The following is a 21,227-nucleotide window of genomic DNA, read 5'->3' as shown; positions in this document are numbered from 1 at the left end:
AGACACCGAACGGGTAGGAAAACGGTCCGTGATCGATGGGGGCTCGGTGATTGTTTGTCTCGGAAAGGGAGTCGTTACGGATAGGGGGACGTCTGTCTTTGTGTCATCGTGTGACAGTTAGATTTTGAATAACATCAAAATAAATTATCATCAAATTTGTATCTATTAGCTTTCCTTCAAACCACGGCTGCCATATTAAGCGAATCTGATTCCAGGTCTTCAAAAAAAAAAAAAAAAAAATCCGACACCGATACCAACTTTAACAACAACTTCCAGACAATTTTTTTTTCGACTCTGAATTTGACTGCGACTCTGGCTTCAAACTCGTCTTCAAAAAGTACCGACTCCAACTCCGGTTCCAACTCTACAGCTCGGCTATAAATTGATGCTTCTTGATAACATTTAAATTCAAGCAATTTCAAAGATCCAGCTCTGCGTCAAACGCGACGCAGTGGGCCTGCCCAATACAAAGCTAACGGAACGGTTTGAAGCAATGCCTACTGAGTTGCTTTCGCCGGAGGTTGTTAGGAACAAGTTTGACGACCAGTGTTCAGAGATTGTGTTATCACGCCTTTCAGGGAATTCCTTGATCAACACAAAAAACATAAACAAATGCACACTCTGCTTGATAGGAGCGAGGTTCGAATCAGTTTCAATTGGAACTTCACCGTGGTCAGTTCGCTGAAAATGGCACATCTGGCGGTTCTTATCATCCTGGGGTTGCTCCAGTATACTCAGCAGCTACCGACCGAACAAGTGCAGGTCAAGCAGGGAAGTGAAGTGGATCCAGCGAGGGAGCTGAACTTGGATCTTCTACCAAGTACCACATGTGGCCGCTACATCCAGAACCGGATCGTGGGCGGACAAAACGCCTCCCTGATGGAGTTCCCCTGGATGGCGCTGTTGGGCTATGTTGGACCAGCGGGGACAGACCTGCACTGCATGGGAACGCTGATCAGCGCGCGTTACGTTCTGACGGGAGCAACTTGCGTGTTTAGGAAAGTGCCGTAAGTGCTTAGGTTAGGTTGGTTTGACCTTGAGGTAAAATCGTGTTAATTTTTCAAGAATTTTCGTCCGATTGGGAGAGCACACCATCGGTACAGATAAGGATTGCAACGTGAACGACGCAAGCGACTGTGCTCCACCAGTGCAGGATCTTGACATTGAGTACATTGTACGCCACCAGAGTTACAATCGACGCCCGAATCAGAATGATATAGCGTTGATTCGACTAAAGGAGGAGGTCACATTCGAAGGTATTTGTAAGACTTTTCTTAGAAAAAGTTTGATTTAGGCAAAATTCCAAATCCAGATCACATCCAACCTGTCTGCCTCCCGGTGACATCGGAACTTCGAACCAACAATCCTGCCGAGTACATTGCACCGCCCAGCCGAGCGGTTGCGGAATTGTGATACTTCACTAATCTTAGGCACTGGTCACTCTCGTCTTTTTTACACGTTTTATTGACAATTAAGTTGTCCACTTCCTTCGATGATTTTTTTCTCTTCAGCTTCTCCGCCTCAGACCAGTGTTGAATCCAGACTCCAAGTAATGTGTTGACTCTGCTGTGCTCCAACGGCCAAGTCCCGGGTGGACTTCTCAAACAGCAAACAGCTAAGTCGCGGCCGACTTCTCAAACAGCAAACAGCTAAGTCGCGGCCGACTTCTCAAACAGCAAACAGCTAAGTCGCGGCCGACTTCTCCAGCAGCTAAGTCCCGGGTGGATTTCTCAAACAGCAAACAGCTAAGTCGCGGCCGACTTCTCCAGCAGCTAAGTCCCGGGTGGATTTCTCAAACAGCAAACAGCTAAGTCGCGGCCGACTTCTCCAGCAGCGTAGTCCCGGGTGGATTTCTCAAACAGCAAACAGCTAAGTCGCGGGGCGGACTTCTCGGCTGGCTTCTCGGCTAAGTCCCGGGGTAGACTTCTCGGCTGGCTTCTCGGCTAAGTCCCGGGGTGGACTTCTCGGCTGTCTTCTCGGCTAAGTCCCGGGGTGGACTTCTCGGCTGTCTTCTCGGCTAAGTCCCGGGGTGGACTTCTCGGCTGGCTTCTCGGCTAAGTCCCGGGGTGGACTTCTCGGCTGATGGCTGCTGATGGCTGCTGGTGGCTGCTGGTGGGTGCTGGTGGGCCTGGCTGGTCTGGGCTTGAGCTGCTACTGGAACTAACTAACTTTCCTCGAGAATTATTTCTACTTATATAGTAAATTTTCCAAACTTTGTTCTACTAAAAATGGTCAGTTTTGATGCCGAGCATCGATGAACCTCATGAACTTTTTTATGCTGACCTCTGTGGTTTTTTTCTGGCTGTCCGCGTAGTTGCGTGAGTTCGATTCTAAACTGAAAGTCATGGGTTTAAGCCCTTTTACAAAAGACTTGATTTACTAAATTAGAATGTTGATATTGGTTTAATTTACATTGTTTTAAAAATGAATCTCCTAATGAGGAAGCCGTGTTTCTACCTAAATGGACATGTCCATGAATATAATTAGGCCACTCCCTTAATTTCCCCTGCGCTATAACATCGCCCCGATGAAATCGAAAGCTCAATCAATTCTTTAATTGCCTATTATTTGGCGATATTCTATAAAGGGGTTTTCGGGTGGCGTATGACTCATGATCGGTTGCGCGAGCTTAATTATTTTGTCGTTCTACCATAAGTCGGGGAGCAGAATTTGGTGCTAGGTCATTTATGCTTGCGTCGGCGCATGGCAAAAACTGGAGTGGTTCGGGGCGAGGGTCGTTGCACTCCCCCACACTTACGAGATGAATGTTCGAAAATGAAGTTTTGGAACATTCATTGGTTTGTGAAGGTGATTTTGTTTTGTTTGTAATCCCTAATTTTTATCCTACTTATGTTTCTTATGGGAGAAATGATTAGGCATGAATCTGGCATTAAATGCTAATTACGGTTTGCTGGCTGGGGTCCTCTTTGTCATGGTTGCTTTTCGGCGAGATTATATAACGTTTGCATTGCTCTGATTTGCTAGTGTTGGGGTCAGTAGTTAACTTACAGAGTATGGGGTCTTCTTCCATACGTGTGTGCCCATTCCATATTTCGCGTTTCTTCGTTGTATGCCTTTCCATCCTGTGCAATCGGATCCATGTGTGTGTGCTCATTCCATATTTCGCGTTTGTTGTATGCCCTTCCATCCTGTGCAATTGGCTTCGTCACCTAACGGGACAAAATAATCACAGTGGTGCTCACCTTGGTCAAAATTGATTGGTAGGGATGAATAGTGTATCCCATGAGCTCCAACTTGTTGATCGGCTGGCTGTTATCTTCTTCGTCTTCCTTCGATGGGATGTTGATAACTGTTGATTCGTCGTTTTTCACACGTGGTTGTCGTGAAAACTTTTTTGGTCGTTTTTGACGAATCCGTGTTCCCATTGTCCGTCCTGTGTTTGTGTTGCACATACTGCTGTCCCGTGCTCCGATGCAGGTGCACTGATTTGCTGCTGGTTGCATATCTGTCTTGCTATCGATTCATTCCCCTATACTCCTTCGGTTAATTTCCTGACCCTTCCACTAGAGTGCAACAATAATCTATTTAGTCGTCTTCTTGGTCTTCTGGGTGTTGTCCTTCGGGATTGGTTGGATTCATTTGATTGCCTTACAAAATTTGTTTATTTTATTATTATTATTTTTTTTTTTTTTACTTTGCCAAAATTTTACAATGTCTTTTTCGTTTTAATTTTGAAAATTGTGTTTCACACTTTTATCTTGGTCTTACTCTTTTTTACACGTTTTACGGCTTTTAACCCTCGCATATTCTGCCAATTTAATTTCGCATCATTTTTTTGACCTTTACTTTTGAGGTTTTACCCCTTTTTTTTTTTTTTTCATACTTTTAACCTTTGATGATCTACGCGTCTTACGGCTGTTCACCCCCACGTGGTTCGGAGTCTTCCCCTCCATTCGAAAGGTTGGTTGTCGGCGGGCTTGAAAGAAATGCTCTTCGAAATCTGTTGGATAAAATCATATTAGTTCATAGCTTTGTAAAAATTAAAAAACATCCCATGTCATACAATATCTCATACACTCCGGGCTGCGCATCCCTTTTTTTTTTCATGCATTCGTCTTCAACATTCATTTAAAAGAATACTCTATGAGTTTTCATTGTGGTTTTTGTAGAGGGTCCAATTTTTTTCGAGCTTATAGATTTTTCATCAATGATTGATATTTTTGGAAATTCTTTTATTTCCTGCCCTGTTGTTTCGTTTTCTTGCATTTTGTGAAGATTTTTATTCTTTTTACTTTTTATGAAGCTTGTATTTATGTATTTTCTTTTCTTTGCGAACTCATCTGCACTAAAATCTTTGTTTAAATTGGGTTTGTAAATTATTCTTTTTGTAAAGCATGAAACTTTCCCTCTAAAACATGCTATGAACATAAAAATTACCGTAAGTGGAATTAATATTGATCCTGATAAGAACCACCATGGATAATTGTATGGTGCATATTCTAAATTTTCTAGAACCGTTTTGTGTTTCTTTATTGTGGTTAAGTCGATACCAATGTCGTATAGTTTTTTGTGATCGATGATATCGATCTTTTTCGTCGTTGAATTGAATATAGGGATGTACTCAATCATCCAGTCTTCAATTTCAATTTTATCCACAATTATCTTGTCCATCTCTTCACTAATTTTTAGTGGTAAATTCATTTCAAAATAATATTCAATTCTGATATTAAAAGTTTCGATAATCATATTTGGTCCCACTTCTATTAATCCTGACTCTGTTATATTTTTTTCCATAATCTCCGTATGGTTGATAATTCGTATTTTAGACATCCCAAGTGTAACATATCTCCAAATATTTCTATTTGTAGTTGCAAACCATAATTCCTCATTTAATTTTACATGCCTTACTTTACAGTTATTGTATGATTGTTGTAACATTGCTTCAGCCAAGCAATTGTTACTGTTGCTTAAATTTTTTAATATGTCATTTGTGTAACACAGTTTTGAATTATATAACTGTGTACAACTGTCTACCGATAATGATTTAGTTATATATCCCCAATTTGAATTATTTTGGATGATTATTATATCGTTTTCTAAATCTATGATAGAAACGATTGTATTATTAAATCCCGGGTTGGAAATAGCTTTAATTGCATAAAATGTCTTATCTTGAATCAATGGTATTTTAACAAATATGAGCAATTCTTTATTATTATTGATTTCATAATATAAAGTAATAGCTTTCCAAATCATTGGGTCTATTTTATTATTTTCTAATGTTGGAAATGTTAAATATTTTGGGAGACTATCTTTGATTCTATATAGTTCTGTTTCAAAGAATGTTTCGCCTAATAACTGGATTAAGTGTTGGGCGTTGAGTTTTTCATAAAATAGGGTATTGATAAAAATGTTTTGTTTATTTTTGATTGAACTTATCAGTTCCTCCATCCAATAAACAATTTCCAGTAAAATCGATTGAAGATATAGTACTTTCTTCACATCAAAAGTGAATTTTAGATTATTTTTGATTTCTTGTCTCAAGTTTTCAAAATTCTGCATTATTTGTTGTGACACGTTATCCGCTTGTATGGAAGTTATATTAATAAAATCGTACATTCTATCGAGGGCAATCGATTGGTGTTCGATATCATATTTTAATTTTTCGTCATTCTGTCTCAATTTATCTGTATTTAAATCTACTCTTGTTCTGTCGTCGTCTGTCATCCATGTCCAAAATCTCCACGATCTTTTTTCTACGGTTTTTACAAAAAATGATTTAATGAGATTATGCATACTATTTAATTTTGTAAATGAGTCCATTTGGTTTCTTGTTACTTCGAAACATTTTAATTTTGTAGTATATTTTGAAACTTCCGTACAAGTGTTATTGTATTTTTGTACTGTTGTTTCCAAAAAGTCTAGTTCTTCTTTAATTGATGATAAGCTTAATTTTATTTCAAAATCATAATTACCTTGAGCAATCCAAATGTTTGGTAATTTTTGAAAACTTAGCGAAGGATGATTTAAAGTCGTAACTATGGTTACCGACCAAACAATTATCCTGAAACGAGAAAATAATTGCAATACTTTTTTTTACTTTTATCTTTCCTACACATTGTCGAGTGCTATAGAGTCGCTGGGTACAGTGAAGAATTTTTGTTTTGTATCAGGGTTGGTCAGGTGATTTTACTTTTTTTTTTTTTTTTTTTTTTTTTTTTTTTTTTTTTTTTTTTTTTTCGGGAATCCAGAAATTGCTGAATCTTGATTTTTTTCCTATAAAACGTGAAATTTCGGGCCATTTAAATTACAGTTCAACCAAGCTATCCAGCCTTGGAAGTCATCCGGTTCTGCCTTCAACTATCCAGTTCATCCTGCAACGATCCAGCCTTCAACGATCCAGTTCATCCTGCAATGATCCAGCCTTCAACGATCCGGTCTTCAATGATCCCGTCTTTGCCGATCTGGTCTTCAACGATCCAGTCTTCGCCGATCCGGCCTTCAACGATCCAGTCTTCACCGAACCGGCCTTCAACGCGAAATATGCATCGAGTTGGGAATTCTGTCGTCCGTCGAGAACGGCGCTCCGATGGGTCAGCCGTTTACGGCACCCGTGGCCACCGTTGCCCTGCTGATTGTTTGTGCGCGCGGGAACGAGGTTCATGTCTTCACCTGTCTGCGTGGACGTTTCGGCGTGGAGAGTTTATTCGGAACGTCGAACCGGCTTTCGAGGAGATCTGGAACATTATGCGGTCTCCGAAATCTTATGGCAAGGAATCTCCGAGGTGGAATTATCTACCTCCCTGTTTAATCTTTTCAATCTCGAAAGGCTTTGGCTTTTTCGGGGTTGAAAAGAAGTGGTATACCGGCGACATACCTCCTCATACCAGATATTGGTACGAAAATGCTCCGAGCTCCGAGCGTCTGAAAACGCTTCAGGCGCTCGGATTGAGCGAAAAACCTCTCTTGGCTGGAGATGGCGTGCCACTCACGTGGACAGCATCTTGGGCCTTTTTGTGGTTTATTTTGTTTTCGGGCCTGTTTTCCTGGCCCGAAGCGTTATCGGAGGCAATAGATACTGTTCATAGAAGGTATCTATTAGCTTCTTGTCCTGGGCCGGTTACCCCGGACCTGTATGCAGAGTCCTCTGGGATTGTTAATACATGGGGTTGCACTCTTATGCATTGGGCTGCTCGGATTTCACCGAGGCAGATATTGAAACGATTTTTCGTTTACGAGGCGCCTTGGATTGAGGACCTGATTGGTGTTTCTGATGGAACTGTAGCAAGTGCCAGGATGACTTTGATTGAAAATTTTACATAAGTATAGTAATTAATCATTGTATCGAGAAATAATGAAATAAAAATATATTTTTGATGAGTCTATCTATGTTTCGCGTTGTTAATTATAGCCAAATATCACCAATTTGAACTTTGTTGTTTCTCTTTCCTTGTTTCTTCTGCTTGTGCTTTTTCTCCTCTGTTTGGTCTTCCCTAATTTCATTGTCGTCGAATTTCCAACATTGTTTTTACGAACCTCAGTGACGTCGTTGACCGTCGGGTGCACAATATTGAACTTGACACTCATGGCAATTTTATTTTGTTATTCTCTGCCGTGGAGACATATGATCCTCCTGGCAAACGATACCGATTTTAATTTGAGCAAGTGTTGCGAAATTTGCATTTATAATCGTTAGGTGAAAATGTAGCGTTTTGGCCAAATTGATTTTCAATGGCATAAGTTTTTGTTTAGTGTTCAACATGCCTCGATTAGACAAGGTCCCCGATTTCGTCTCGGTTCCAAATTCAGGACCGTTGGAAAAGCGGTGTTCGGAGGCTCCTCGGTCATTGTCAGACCCGTCTTCGCAGACCTCGAACCAGAAGTCTTTAGGACCGTCGTCTTCGGCTGCTCAGCCGTCATCTGCTCAGCGCATTTTGCCAACCACAACAAGAAACGAGGTGCCCGTGACTCGACGACGTCGCGTGGCCGGTCCTCGTAATAGGATACGGCCGTGGAGCGGCGAGGTAATCCGGGCTTTTTTCACCTCTCGCGGGGTGCGCCATGAAATATTGCCCAGCACAGAGGAGATGCCCGATGGCACAAAAAGAAAAGTGTTCAAATATTATTATGTTAAATCAAATTTAAAATAATTGAATAAATATCATTTTTCTACGAAAGAAAAAAAAATCTTTTCTGTATCAATTTGTGAAATAATTCCTTATCTGGATTTTCGCTCTTTATCGATTATGCCGTTCGTGATCTATTGAGTTTTTTTTTTCACCCAGTTAATGTTCAGATTCTCCAACCCTCTTCTTACGAGTAAATTTCCAAAATTTAACGGAGGATTTTTGGCATTAATTTGAATTCTGTTGCCGTAGTAATACGGTCTACATTTACTTAAAACATAAACAGTTGCTATTGTGATTTTTTCGGTTTCCGACTTTACAGAGTCTTTGCGTCGAAATTCTTCCGAAAGGTATTTGACTAATTTATTTTGTCCCGTTTTAACCAGTTTTGCACAAAATGTGTTCTCATTGACATCAATTGTTAGCATAAGTGTTTCGTAATTAACTTTCAGGATTGGAATATATGATAACTGATTTATTAGCATATAAAAGGCTTTTTCTTGAACCAAATTAAGTTCAAATGTTCTTTTCTCTAGTGTCAGTTTGATCAAAGGGCTTGATAATGCTATCCATGCTATCATAAACGATTTATTATCCTTGCAGAGATTCAAAAATTTCTTGATCTCGTGAGCATTATTTGGTTTTAAAAAGTTTAATTCTCTGATATTCATAATTTGTTTTAAATGTTATTACTTACCCCAATTAAAATTTTATCTGAAATCCATAAATCGTTTTCAGGATTAATTTGCAATTAATTGTGTTTGTATTATTGTGTTAACTTTTTCCTAGATTTTTTTTTTTTTTTTTTTTTTTTTCATAACCCACTTGTCTCTAATCGTAGTATTTTTTCAATCTATTATTATGTACATGTTCTAATTTATTACCATTTTTGATGGTGGTCGTTTGGTCACTGTTAAACTTAACTATATCGTAAGGACCTCTCCATTTTGTTTGTAGTTTCTGTCCAATCCCTGTTTGAACCATCTGTACTAGCACTCTGTCTCCCCACATTGGTATCCAGTCGTTTGTTTTTTTGTCGTAGATTTCCTTCCTCTTTTCTTTTGACAGTATCAAATTGTTTCGAGCAATTTCATGAGCATCTTTGAATGTTACTTTCATTTGACGAATGTAATCATCATAGTTTAAATCTGAGTCGTTGACTTTGTAAACTGAACTTGGTATTGTAGGTTTACGTCCAAATATAAGTTCATACGGTGAATATCCTGTAGATGAGTTTATAGTTGTATTATATTCAAACATGAAGTATGGGATCAATTCATCCCAATTCTCGGGTTTGTTTCCAATAAAATTTCTCAAATAAATTTTTAATTCTCTGTTTGATCTCTCAACCAGATTTGCTTGTGGGTGGTATGCACTTGTTACAATTTTCTTTATATGTAAAATCTTACAAACATGTTGCATCATTTTGCTTACAAAATTTGTGCCACGATCAGATACAACTTCTTTTGGAGCACCAAATTTACAAATAAATTGTTCCACAAAAGATCTAGCAACAGTTGTACTTTCTTGATTCTCCATAGGAGCTACAGTCAAAAATCTTGACAAATCGTCTTGTATCACCAGTCCACAATTAAATCCATTTGTTGAAACAGGTAACATTACCACATCCATATAAATTTTATCGAATGGTTCATATGAAGTAGTTGTAATTTTCATTGGAATTTTATTCGCCGGCCAAATTTTATTTTTTTGACAAAGATCACATTGTTTAACGTAATTTAAAACGTCTCTTTTCATATTATCCCATGTAAAAAGTGGGCTAATTCGTTTTAACATTCTTTTTCCTCCGACATGACCACCTAGTGGTGCGTCATGAAAATCTTGTAATACACGGTCTCTATCTTCAGGTTTTACAAATATTCTTTCACTCTCTGTGATAAATAATGAAAATATTTTTGAAAATGTTTTTGCAAAAAATCTTAGAAGATTTAAATCCAGTTCTAGATTTATTGCTCTGTGCGAAATGATTTGGATTTCTGAAGCTTCTTCTGAAAATTTCGGGCACTGTTTAAATCCCTCTAATAAATTATCAAATAATTCCTCGGTTTTGATAGCTGATCGGTACGTTCCATTCAAAATACAGCCCCATACTTTCTTCTCAGGAATAATAAATATGTTTTCCTTTGTATAATCTTTTAACCCATGTGGAAGATCAACGTATTTACTGAGTTCTTTATATGCTGTTACACTGTTAATAATCATAAAAGTAGCTTTAGCTTGTTCTAGAGGAACTATTTTTTTTGAAAATTTTAATGTATTGAAATCAATTTCTGCCTCTTCAAAATCCTTAAACGTGAAATTTAATTTATTATTGTTATCTGTCTGAACTTGTACATTGATATTCTGAAGATTGTCCATTTGTGGATCCCAATTTGAAATTGAATTTTTAGGTCTTTCGTTTTGCTGCAATTTTTTTTTTTGATTTCGAGTGGTAATAGCAACTAAATTTCCAGCTTGCTCTTCCTCAACGGTATTCTCCTCATTTTTCAAACGTGAGAGAAAATCAGCTACCACGTTTTCTTTTCCTTGCTTGTACCTGATTTCGCATCCTATGCCTTGAATTTTCAATCGAAGTTTTGTTAAAGTTGGAGATGTTTCTTTTAGATGCCATAGAGCAACCAATGGTCTATGATCTGTGTAAACTATGAAATTTTGGTTGTAGATATAATGCTTGAAATGATCTACTGCCCAGACAATGGCAAGTAGCTCTTTTTCAATCGTAAAATACTTCTTTTCCGCTCCAATAAGCGCACGACTTGCGTAAGCAATGGGGTGATCGTTCGATTTTTCATTAGTTAATACAGCTCCGATAGCATAATCGCTAGCATCCGTTGTTAACACGAATGTATCGTTGAAATTTGGGCGAACCAAGATTGGTTCTGAAATTAAATAATTTTTCAATTCCTCGAATGCGGTTTCGCATTCTTCGGACCATTTAAATTTAACGTTTTTCTTTAATAATTCATTCAAAGGTTTGCGTTTTTCAGCAATATTTTGTATAAATTTACCATAAAAATTTACTGTTCCTAAAAATGACCTTACATCCCGAATTGTTTGTGGTTTTTTCATATTTTTAATGGTTGCGATGTTATCTTCAGTTGGTCTGATGCCTTCTTCACAGATGATATGGCCTAAATATCTTACCTCTCTGTGTAAAATTTTACATTTAGATGGCTCGACTTTTAAATTATTTACTTGTAAGGCTTTCAACACTTTGCACAGATTTTCATTGTGTTCTTCGATAGTTCTACCAAACACAATAATGTCGTCCAAATATACAAACGCATTAACTGGTTGTATTTCGTAAATTAGCGTGAATGTAAATTTTTGGAATGTTGATGGGCTATTTTTCAGTCCCATCGGCATTCTCTCAAATTCATAATGTCCTCTAGGTATTGAAAAAGCTGTTTTTGCTGCATCTTTTGGATTAATCGGTATTTGATAGAATCCCGATTTAAGATCAATGGTTGAGAAATATTTAGCTTCTCCAATGCTGTCCAAAATTTCGCTAATTAGCGGTATTGGGTATACAAAAGGTTTAGTAATTGTGTTGAGTGCTCGAAAATCTACTACAATTCTGTAGCGTTTCTTGCCTTCGGCATCTAAGTCTTTCTTCGGGATGCATAATACCGGTGCATTCCACGGACTTTTACTTGGGCGAATTATGCCTAACTTTAGCATTTCTTCGATTTGTTCATCAATATGCTTTTTTGTTGATTCCGGAAATCTATATTGTCGTTTATTAATGGGTATTTCTGTCGTTGTTTCAATCTCATGCATCGTCAGATCTGTATGTGTAAATTCATCTCCTTCCAAGAAGAAAATGTCATTAAATTTGTATAACATGAATTTCATTTCCCTATTTAACTCTCCTTTTAAGTGATCTGTATTTATTAATTCAAGGATTTTATTCATTCTCTCCTCTCCTACTAATTTTCTACATTTTTTTGTTATCTAAAATATCATAATCTTGGTTATATTCCAGATTATATTCTTTTGGTTGTTCTTCGAATTCGATTTCTTCAATTTCAACCATGTTTTGATTTGTTAAAAATCCATGATTGATTTCTGATCTGTTTTCCTCAGTATCTTCATCCGTTTCTGATTCATTTTCAAAAAACTCTTCATCACTTTCAGAATTATTTTCAGTTATTTCTTCGTCAGTATCAGTATCATTGTTAAATATTTCCTCTTTTTCGACTTCTACTGGAATATTTGGGTTTTTTAATATAATATAATTAAATTCTTTACTTATTGATAGTGTATGTTGTTTTAAAAACTCGGCACCCAGAATCGCTTGGCATGCTAGATTCTTGATAACATAAAACTTGGTATAAAATGTTGTATCCTCGATTAATAGATTTATATAAATTGACCCAATAGATTTAATATTGTTATTGCTTATTCCTCTTATTAAAATTTTATCTTGATAATTAATATCGATGTTACCTGTTTTGTCTAAGATATTGCTTCTAATTAAGTTTGCAAATGACCCAGAGTCAACTAAGAACGATATTTTGTAATTAGGGTTGTTAATTGTTGGAATTTTCACTATTAACTTTTTGTTAGTGTCATAGTTAATTTTCAAACGTTTATTCCTTGAAAGATTTCTTATTCCCACTGATGCTCCGCAATGTACACAGTCGGATTCAGGTAACTTTTTTATGCGTCTATTTGATTCTTTTCTATTATGGGGTTTTTGGACGCCATACATAACAAAATCCCCCTTATTTAGTTTTTTCTATTCATGTTATTTCTGTTATTGTTATAATTTTGGTACTGGAAATTTCTATTAGTAGGTGTAGTATGGTAAGACGAATTATTTCTTGGTGAATTGAAATTTCCATTTTGATTATTTTGTCTATTGAAGTTTCTGTTTTGAGAGTTCTGTCCTTCAAAGTTTCTATCTTGAAAATTTTGTCTGTTATAATTTCCATTTTGGAAATTTTGTTGGTTATTCCTGTTTTGGAAATTTTGTCCGTTATTTCTGAATTGGAAATTTTGGTTGTTGTTTCTATTTTGAAAATTTTGGTTGTTATTTCTGTTTTGGAAATTTTGATTGTTATTCCTGTTTTGGAAGTTTTGGTTGTTATTTCTGTTTTGGAAATTTTGATTGTTATTCCTGTTTTGGAAGTTTTGGTTATAATTTCCTCTTGGGTTGTAGTTTCTAAAAAATGAGTTTGGTCGATAATTACTTGTGTCCAAATTTTGTCTTGGTTCAGGGGAGTCATTGAAATGCATTAATGCTATTCTTTTTTCGAGACTTTCTAACTGTTCGATTTCATCTCCTTTATCATCCAAATATTCTAACAATTCTCTAAAAGATTTTTCATTAACTTCGCTTTTTGCCAATTTTTTAAGGTCTGTACTGCGAAGACCACACGTAAAATGTCTTTTTAAATCTGTTTCCGCGTACTCATTTTCCCCGTTTACATACGATTCGATAGTTTCTAAAATTGTCAACCCCCTCTCCATATAATCCTTAAGGCTCTCGTGAGGTTTTTGCCTCAACATTTCCACTTCCTCCATAACTCCACCGATAGAACGGTGTTCTCCAAACTCCTTACTGATTTTGAGTTTTGTAAGCGGCCATGTTAAATCTTTGACACGGTTTACAAATTTTTTCGCTCTCCCCTTCATTTTTGACATAACAGTTTGAATCAAGAGATCATGACTTGTTTCCTCGGGTATGTCTTTCGCAAAGAAGTCAATTTGTAGGAAGAACGCATCTAATTCATCAGCCTCCCCCATGAAGTCTGGAATGCATTGCATCGCCATTTGCATAGGAAATACATAAGGCGTTGCCATTTCGATAACTGATTTTTTTGATTGATTATTTGGATTTTTTTCGGGCAAAATTTCCGAATTTTCTAAGATTTTAACGCACTCAAAATAGTGTTCTCTGAAAGTTGTATATTTCTGATATAGCTCTTCAAAACAAAATTCCGAAACTCTATGTTCGTATCCTTGCACAATTTTTTCGTATTTGTCGAATGCTTCTCTAAGCTGTTCCGACTTAGTCAAAATTCCTTGCAGGCTTCTCGCACGTTTTTTATTTTTATAAAGGTTCTCGTATTCTCTACTGAGATATACTTCGAGTTCCTCTAACGTTGTCATAAAGATGGACAGTATAAAATTATTTCATACCCAAATCACGAATCACGATAATCACTTTGCTTTGTGTTACACAAAAAAAAAATGTAAAAATAAAGTTTAGATTACTTACCCGAAAATTAGTTGTCGAATCATTTGTTGTCTCGTCCTGGCGTTCCTAGTCCTCGTCCGGACTTTTTCCGCTTGTCACCAACTGCACCGCCCAGCCGAGCGGTTGCGGAATTGTGATACTTCACTAATCTTAGGCACTGGTCACTCTCGTCTTTTTTACACGTTTTATTGACAATTAAGTTGTCCACTTCCTTCGATGATTTTTTTCTCTTCAGCTTCTCCGCCTCAGACCAGTGTTGAATCCAGACTCCAAGTAATGTGTTGACTCTGCTGTGCTCCAACGGCCAAGTCCCGGGTGGACTTCTCAAACAGCAAACAGCTAAGTCGCGGCCGACTTCTCAAACAGCAAACAGCTAAGTCGCGGCCGACTTCTCAAACAGCAAACAGCTAAGTCGCGGCCGACTTCTCCAGCAGCTAAGTCCCGGGTGGATTTCTCAAACAGCAAACAGCTAAGTCGCGGCCGACTTCTCCAGCAGCTAAGTCCCGGGTGGATTTCTCAAACAGCAAACAGCTAAGTCGCGGCCGACTTCTCCAGCAGCGTAGTCCCGGGTGGATTTCTCAAACAGCAAACAGCTAAGTCGCGGGGCGGACTTCTCGGCTGGCTTCTCGGCTAAGTCCCGGGGTAGACTTCTCGGCTGGCTTCTCGGCTAAGTCCCGGGGTGGACTTCTCGGCTGTCTTCTCGGCTAAGTCCCGGGGTGGACTTCTCGGCTGTCTTCTCGGCTAAGTCCCGGGGTGGACTTCTCGGCTGGCTTCTCGGCTAAGTCCCGGGGTGGACTTCTCGGCTGATGGCTGCTGATGGCTGCTGGTGGCTGCTGGTGGGTGCTGGTGGGCCTGGCTGGTCTGGGCTTGAGCTGCTACTGGAACTAACTAACTTTCCTCGAGAATTATTTCTACTTATATAGTAAATTTTCCAAACTTTGTTCTACTAAAAATGGTCAGTTTTGATGCCGAGCATCGATGAACCTCATGAACTTTTTTATGCTGACCTCTGTGGTTTTTTTCTGGCTGTCCGCGTAGTTGCGTGAGTTCGATTCTAAACTGAAAGTCATGGGTTTAAGCCCTTTTACAAAAGACTTGATTTACTAAATTAGAATGTTGATATTGGTTTAATTTACATTGTTTTAAAAATGAATCTCCTAATGAGGAAGCCGTGTTTCTACCTAAATGGACATGTCCATGAATATAATTAGGCCACTCCCTTAATTTCCCCTGCGCTATAACATCGCCCCGATGAAATCGAAAGCTCAATCAATTCTTTAATTGCCTATTATTTGGCGATATTCTATAAAGGGGTTTTCGGGTGGCGTATGACTCATGATCGGTTGCGCGAGCTTAATTATTTTGTCGTTCTACCATAAGTCGGGGAGCAGAATTTGGTGCTAGGTCATTTATGCTTGCGTCGGCGCATGGCAAAAACTGGAGTGGTTCGGGGCGAGGGTCGTTGCAACATCATAGCCGGATGGGGTCAAACGGATCCGTATGGTGAGGTAGCTGCGACCCTGCAGAAGGCAACGGTTCCCGCGGTTCCGGATCGCGACGAGTGTCAGCGGGAGTTTGGAAATTCCAGTCGAGTAAACATCACCGATGGACATCTCTGCGCCGGAGAACGCGGTGGAGCGGATACCTGCAACGGGGACGGTGGCGGCCCGTTGGGATATCCAGCTCAGTTGAACGGGATTCGCTTCGTTCAGTACGGCATAACTTCATTTGGTCGTTTATGTGGCCAAGGACCGTCAGTCTACACAAACATTGCCAAGTATATCGATTGGATCGTGGCCAACATGCAGCCATGACAAAGCTCAATAAAAATTTAGATCCGTTCAAAGTGCTGTTTCAATCTAGTAGTCTGCCAGAAGTACCATCCCGGGGCCTTCTTTGATCCTGCACGCTAAAATAAACCCCCCCTCACAACTCCCGTGTTCGACATTTCTGTAACTGCTACGTAATTATGGTCCTTCCATTCAATTTGAGTCCAATTTCGTATGTTAAAATCGGCACTCCACGCCGGTCCGGACCACGCCCGGCGGCAACACCTCAATTGATCGGTAAAATGCAAACGACTACGTCGTTCCGCAAAAAAGCTCGTCCAAACGAACGCCTTTTTCTAGCGGTAATTTAAATTGTACAAACGGCGGAAAGGACCAACTTCTTCTTTCGTTTCACCCCGCCGCCGTTCCCCGCCCCGCACCCCAAGAAACAAGTCCATTTGTATGGCATATTTTAAACCGACATCGCCGAAACGGAAAGCCGTACAAGCTCTCGGTAATTTGCAGCTCTCCTCAACAGAAGCTCGAGAGCGCAATATATTTAAATTTCCATTTTAATTTAGTTTTTTTTATTTTATTTTCTTTCCGCAATGCTTCTATTAGACGCTCTCATCTTTGTTTCGTCCTGCAGGTTTTCCCCCCGCCTACTTCGACCCACTTGGATTCTTCCACCTTTCCAGGTGTTCCGCGCGCGCGATGGTCGCATGTGCTGCGCGCTCGGGAAATTTACATAACCATAAGATCTTTTTTTCCTCGTCTTCTTCTTCTTTCCAGGGAAAAATACACTTCCACCGTGTGGAGCGGGATGAACAATAACAAGCGCTGCAGCGGAGGAAATGAGGGAAAAGTGCACGCCTAGCAGGAATTTTCCCCGGGAAGGCACAACCCCACACACACAGCTGCACTAATTCACCTAAATGTGGTTTTTATCCAGGGGAAAAGTTTGTTTACGGAAAATGTAATTGAAGCGATTTCATCGCTTTTCTTTTCTTTTTTTCTCTAGAGAAAAGATACAAAAATCGCAAGCGAGAAAAAAGCATAATGTTTATTAAAAAGATTCCGCAGCTGGTGAGTAATTGTGTTATGAACTTTCCACACGTTTTCCACCGTTAAGCACACTTTCCACGTGGTCATAACTGTGTGTACCGAGAGAGTGAGACATAACCGACCACGGACTCGCGGCACCTTTTTTCATTTAAACTTGCTCTTGTTGGGGCCCTTATTTTGTTGGTCGGACCCCGTGCTCACGTGACCACGTGAAAATTAAAAAAAAAACACGTTCACCTGAATGAACCGACAAAAAAAAACCTCCCTCCCCGAAGGGTCACGGCACGGCACGAAGGGAAAAAATTAGATTAAAATTAAAAGTAATAAAAGTGTGAATAAAAGTCGTTTCCCGCCCCTAGTAGGCCACGCCAAAGTGACAGCGTCGAAACGACCCAGGCTTGATGGCCGTCGTCGTTGTCGTTCTCGGTCGTCGTCCAGGTCGGCGCTTGCTGAGATTGAATGGGTTTAGTGTTCGCGGGCAAAACTATTGGGGAGTAGTACCCATTTATGGGCAAACAGGCGCCAAAATCGTTCGCGAAAGTGTGCGACTTTTTATGGTGCTGGGCGTGAAGCACAGAGTGTTTAAGTGCTGCGAATGAATGATTGTGAGCTGTGTGAATGGGAAATGGTGTAGTTGGCGAATGTGCGGTAAGTGGGTTAGCCCTCTTGTGAAGTTGATTTAAAAACAAATATAGAAGATTTTCTTTGTTTTTGTTCAATCAAACCAACATCGACTCTTAGAATATAAATTAATGTATTAAAAAGTGGAAGTGTTCCCAGATTTTCGAAATTTCATCAAAATTGCATCTTCGAATCGAATCTCGATTATCCGAAGTTTCGATCATCAGAAGTTCGATTATTCAAAGGTGTCTTAGGAACTTCGAATTTATTTTTTGAAATATTTTGTTCACAAAGATAGCTTTCCAAACCAAAAGAAAATCCAATATCTTTCTTTATCAAGAAAGACAAAAAGTAAACCCGTCTAAAAATTGATGGGTAGTCCCGCTCAAGGTAAAATTTGATTTAGAAGGTCGTTCATGGTCTGGACTATGCACAAAAAAGGAGAACTATGAAATTGAAAAATGTATAGATTTCAAGGTTCGCAAATAGGTTTTTACTTTTATGGGTTTTTTTCCACAGTAGGGCAATCAAATAATAAAATAATCTCTTGAGCCAAACATTAAATCGTCGCCATCGTGCTAACTTGTCGTACGTGCATTTTGGGCCAAATTGAGTTAAGAACGCCATTTTGTGCAGCTCACAATGCCTCACCTTTTGACCTTCACAGATCCCCAAAATTCGATTTCAATCCTGAGATATTCAACAAAAATCGAAAAAACTCCGTGCATTTTTGTCACTTTACATATGAAAGTAGTTTCAATCTTGTCGTGCTATCTTGTCACTCCATGAAAGTTGATGTAAGTGCGACAAAAGGCCAAAGGGATTTCAGGCCAGGAAAGTCAGGATGCGTTTGTTGCACGTACAAGCTAGACTACCGTAAACATTTGTAATTATAACTCGGAACTCCAGCAAACAAATTCAACCAAACTTTGCGACAATGCACAGAATGGTGAGCCAAACAAAACGTGTTTGTTATTGTTTACATTGCGTGCTCTCGTTTTTGAATATTTAAGGTCAAACATTAAAACGCGTTTTTCTCGGAACGTCAAAATGGCGGGTGCGACAAGATAGCACGACGACGTCGAAATGTTCATTTGGCAGTGTCGCCAATTTTTCGAAAAAGTATAATTTTTGGAAAAACGTTTAAAAATTGAATTTTTAAAGTTTAATTTTTTTGCTGAAAAGTTCTACGCAATGCCTACAACATTGCCGAAAACATCAAATGGATCAGAAAATCATTTCTCAAGACACAGATTTTTGAATATTTTGACAGCCTTTTCATGTTTACGGTTTCCAAAATTGTACGGAAACTTGTATGGACGAATCAATGCTACAAAAAGAAATTGTTTGGTAGAAAAGTACAACCAAGTCCTTAAGGTGAAGCCGTTGATCATTTTGGAAGAAATTGGATCAACACTATAAAATATTCTGTATTATATTCAATTTAATTCAATTTCAGCACCAAAAGAATCAACATTTGCCGGTTGTTGCCTTCTTGAAGCCACTAAAAGAATTTTTGCTCTAAATCAATTGTGCTTCAAAATTTATATAATTTTGTGGCACAGTCATTGACGTCTTAGTTGGCAATCATTGATTAATGACGATTTTCATAACTTTACAGGGAATGGGATAATCGTTACCAAAAGGTATCAGCATGTGTAGGGCACTATTCTAAACAACTAGTTGAAGGAATTTTGTCAAAATATTGAAAGCGACGTAAAATTTATATCTTTGAACGAAAAATCATGACAATGATGGAAGTCTTCACGTTAAAAAATATAAAAAAGTTACACATTCAAAAAAAGCTAATTCACGTACAACCAGGCTTACAATATAAAAAAAAAACAATTATCCAAAGAACCACAATCCCCCCAAAATCGCATGTCCCAGTTCAATATCCCCTGCCATGAGTTTCGCCAACTTATTGTCGTCCCCCTTCGCAACTGGCCAGCTGACGCGGCCGTCCCAACACCAAGCCACACGCTGAAAATTGTCCCCATTCACGCCACTCGCACCCGAAAACTCACACCCAAAAGTCAACCAACCTTGGATTAGCGTGCTAATTAACCAAGAACAACAGCGCCGATTTTCAGCACCGTGCAGAGAAGGGGGGGTCGGGCGCAAGGCGATTGTAGGAGGAGGTAAGGTAATATTTCACCGATGCGGCATCACTACGACCAGTAAATCAGCACTGCGTCATTGATTGCGTGATTGCGTGTGTGCGTGTGACAATTCACACTCGGAATCAATACGGCGGAGGACAGCAGGTGAGCGCGAGCCTGCCGAGTGTGTGAAATTAATTTTAATTTATTCCGGCAAATGAAGGTTCGAACCCTTTCCCCCCACTGCGATCCCTAATTGATGGATCATAATTAGATAATTTATGTTTATTTGTTCACAATGATTAAATTTAATATGAATTTATTGTTTCTTTAATGATCGAACACGGTCGGGCCGAGATTTGCAAGGGGGGGTTGTGGGTGGGGGTCAATCGGATGCCATTATCTTCAGACGACCCCCGTTTACTAGCGCCACCTGGACACCGCATCGTTCACGCAAAACGGTCGTCTAATAATAATGAGGTTCCCACCGCCATGTTCCTTGGTTTTGCGGGTGATTAGCCTGAAACCGGACACGTTGAACGGGAAGGGGGAAGGGGACGATAAATATTCCGTGTATCGACGCACATCTGCATCGGCCGGCCTGTCCACCATCCCAGGACTCCTCCCCGTGGACCATCTTGAGTTATGCTTCGACACTGTTGTATCAATTTAATTTAATTAATATCCTTCCGGTCACATTTGCCACCACACCTTGTCGGTTGCACCACCTTGCACCCTGTCGCCATCGTGGCGCGGCCTACCTGGATTGATTCGATGTCTTCGAGAACATGAAGTTTCGGTGTAACAGTTGGTAAAACTTTCTCGCCAGCAACAGTAGCACAACGGCTACAACAACAATAGATTATTAAGAGTAATGGCGTCGACAATAATTGAGACACAATAAAATGTCCGTTTCGACAGATATTATGCATTTGGCAAGGACGACGACTTGATCCTGGCTGGTCAAAGCGACAGCTGCCAGAGACGAGGCCCCTACACCAAGTCTGGGGAGTCTCCGCTCTTCGGAAGGACAATATTTTGTATAAATTATGCATATGCGTTTTCGTTCACTCCGGAGCACCGAGTCTCTGCTCCCTTCGGAATAGTGGCCTACTGTGCTCAACGCACACTGAGATTCGTCGTCATCCTTGCTGTCGTTGTTGTTGTTGTTGCTGGACAAGATAAGACCGCCCTCCCTCCCTGCCTGAGTTGATCCCGAAGGTTGGCAACACTGCTGGCCGGCGCACATCTCAATCTGCTATAGTTTATGAATATTTAATGCAGCAAATAGGATGTTACAGAGGATGTCATAAAACAAACTGAAATATGTAAAGTGAGGTGAGGCTTACTCATATCG

General features: G+C 39.4%; 3 protein-coding genes and 1 long non-coding RNA gene across 7 annotated transcripts in view; 2 read left to right on the top strand and 2 right to left on the bottom strand.

The window, feature by feature from the left end:
- Positions 1-21,227, bottom strand: part of LOC120422115 (cytotoxic granule associated RNA binding protein TIA1-like) — a 610,909-nt gene that overhangs the window by 65,888 nt on the left and 523,794 nt on the right. The gene's annotated exons all lie outside the window — the stretch shown is intronic.
- Positions 598-16,159, top strand: LOC120422117 (CLIP domain-containing serine protease HP8-like). The gene is made up of 4 exons (XM_052711640.1): positions 598-1,007; positions 1,066-1,256; positions 1,313-1,379; positions 15,785-16,159. Exons 1-4 carry the CDS (start codon positions 613-615, stop codon positions 16,125-16,127), a joined length of 996 nt encoding a protein of 331 aa, XP_052567600.1. The 5' UTR covers positions 598-612; the 3' UTR covers positions 16,128-16,159.
- On the bottom strand, positions 1,447-15,781 carry LOC128093822 (uncharacterized). Its single transcript, XR_008212771.1, has 2 exons — positions 14,335-15,781; positions 1,447-3,961 (listed from the first exon to the last, which is right to left on the bottom strand). It is a non-coding gene; the product is annotated as an uncharacterized LOC128093822 (long non-coding RNA).
- On the top strand, positions 6,036-15,737 carry LOC128093821 (uncharacterized). The gene is made up of 2 exons (XM_052711641.1): positions 6,036-6,144; positions 6,275-15,737. Exon 2 carries the CDS (start codon positions 6,376-6,378, stop codon positions 7,282-7,284), a length of 909 nt encoding a protein of 302 aa, XP_052567601.1. The 5' UTR covers positions 6,036-6,144; positions 6,275-6,375; the 3' UTR covers positions 7,285-15,737.

Source organism: Culex pipiens, chromosome 1 (assembly GCF_016801865.2).
Source record: "Culex pipiens pallens isolate TS chromosome 1, TS_CPP_V2, whole genome shotgun sequence".
Classification (NCBI taxonomy): Eukaryota; Metazoa; Arthropoda; class Insecta; order Diptera; family Culicidae; genus Culex; species Culex pipiens.
Note: the sequence above shows the minus strand (reverse complement) of the source record. Positions and strands in the feature narration are given on the sequence as shown.

What these genes read in the sequence shown, in the direction of transcription:
- LOC120422117 (XM_052711640.1), top strand. Translation starts at nt 613, where the DNA reads ATGCACACTCTGCTTGATAGGAGCGAGGTTCGAATCAGTTTCAATTGG. An exon ending in TGCGTGTTTAGGAAAGTGCC is followed by an intron (nt 1,008 to 1,065) that starts GTAAGTGCTTAG and finishes TAATTTTTCAAG; the next exon opens with AATTTTCGTCCGATTGGGAG. An exon ending in GGAGGAGGTCACATTCGAAG is followed by an intron (nt 1,257 to 1,312) that starts GTATTTGTAAGA and finishes TTCCAAATCCAG; the next exon opens with ATCACATCCAACCTGTCTGC.
- LOC128093821 (XM_052711641.1), top strand. Translation starts at nt 6,376, where the DNA reads ATGATCCAGCCTTCAACGATCCGGTCTTCAATGATCCCGTCTTTGCCG.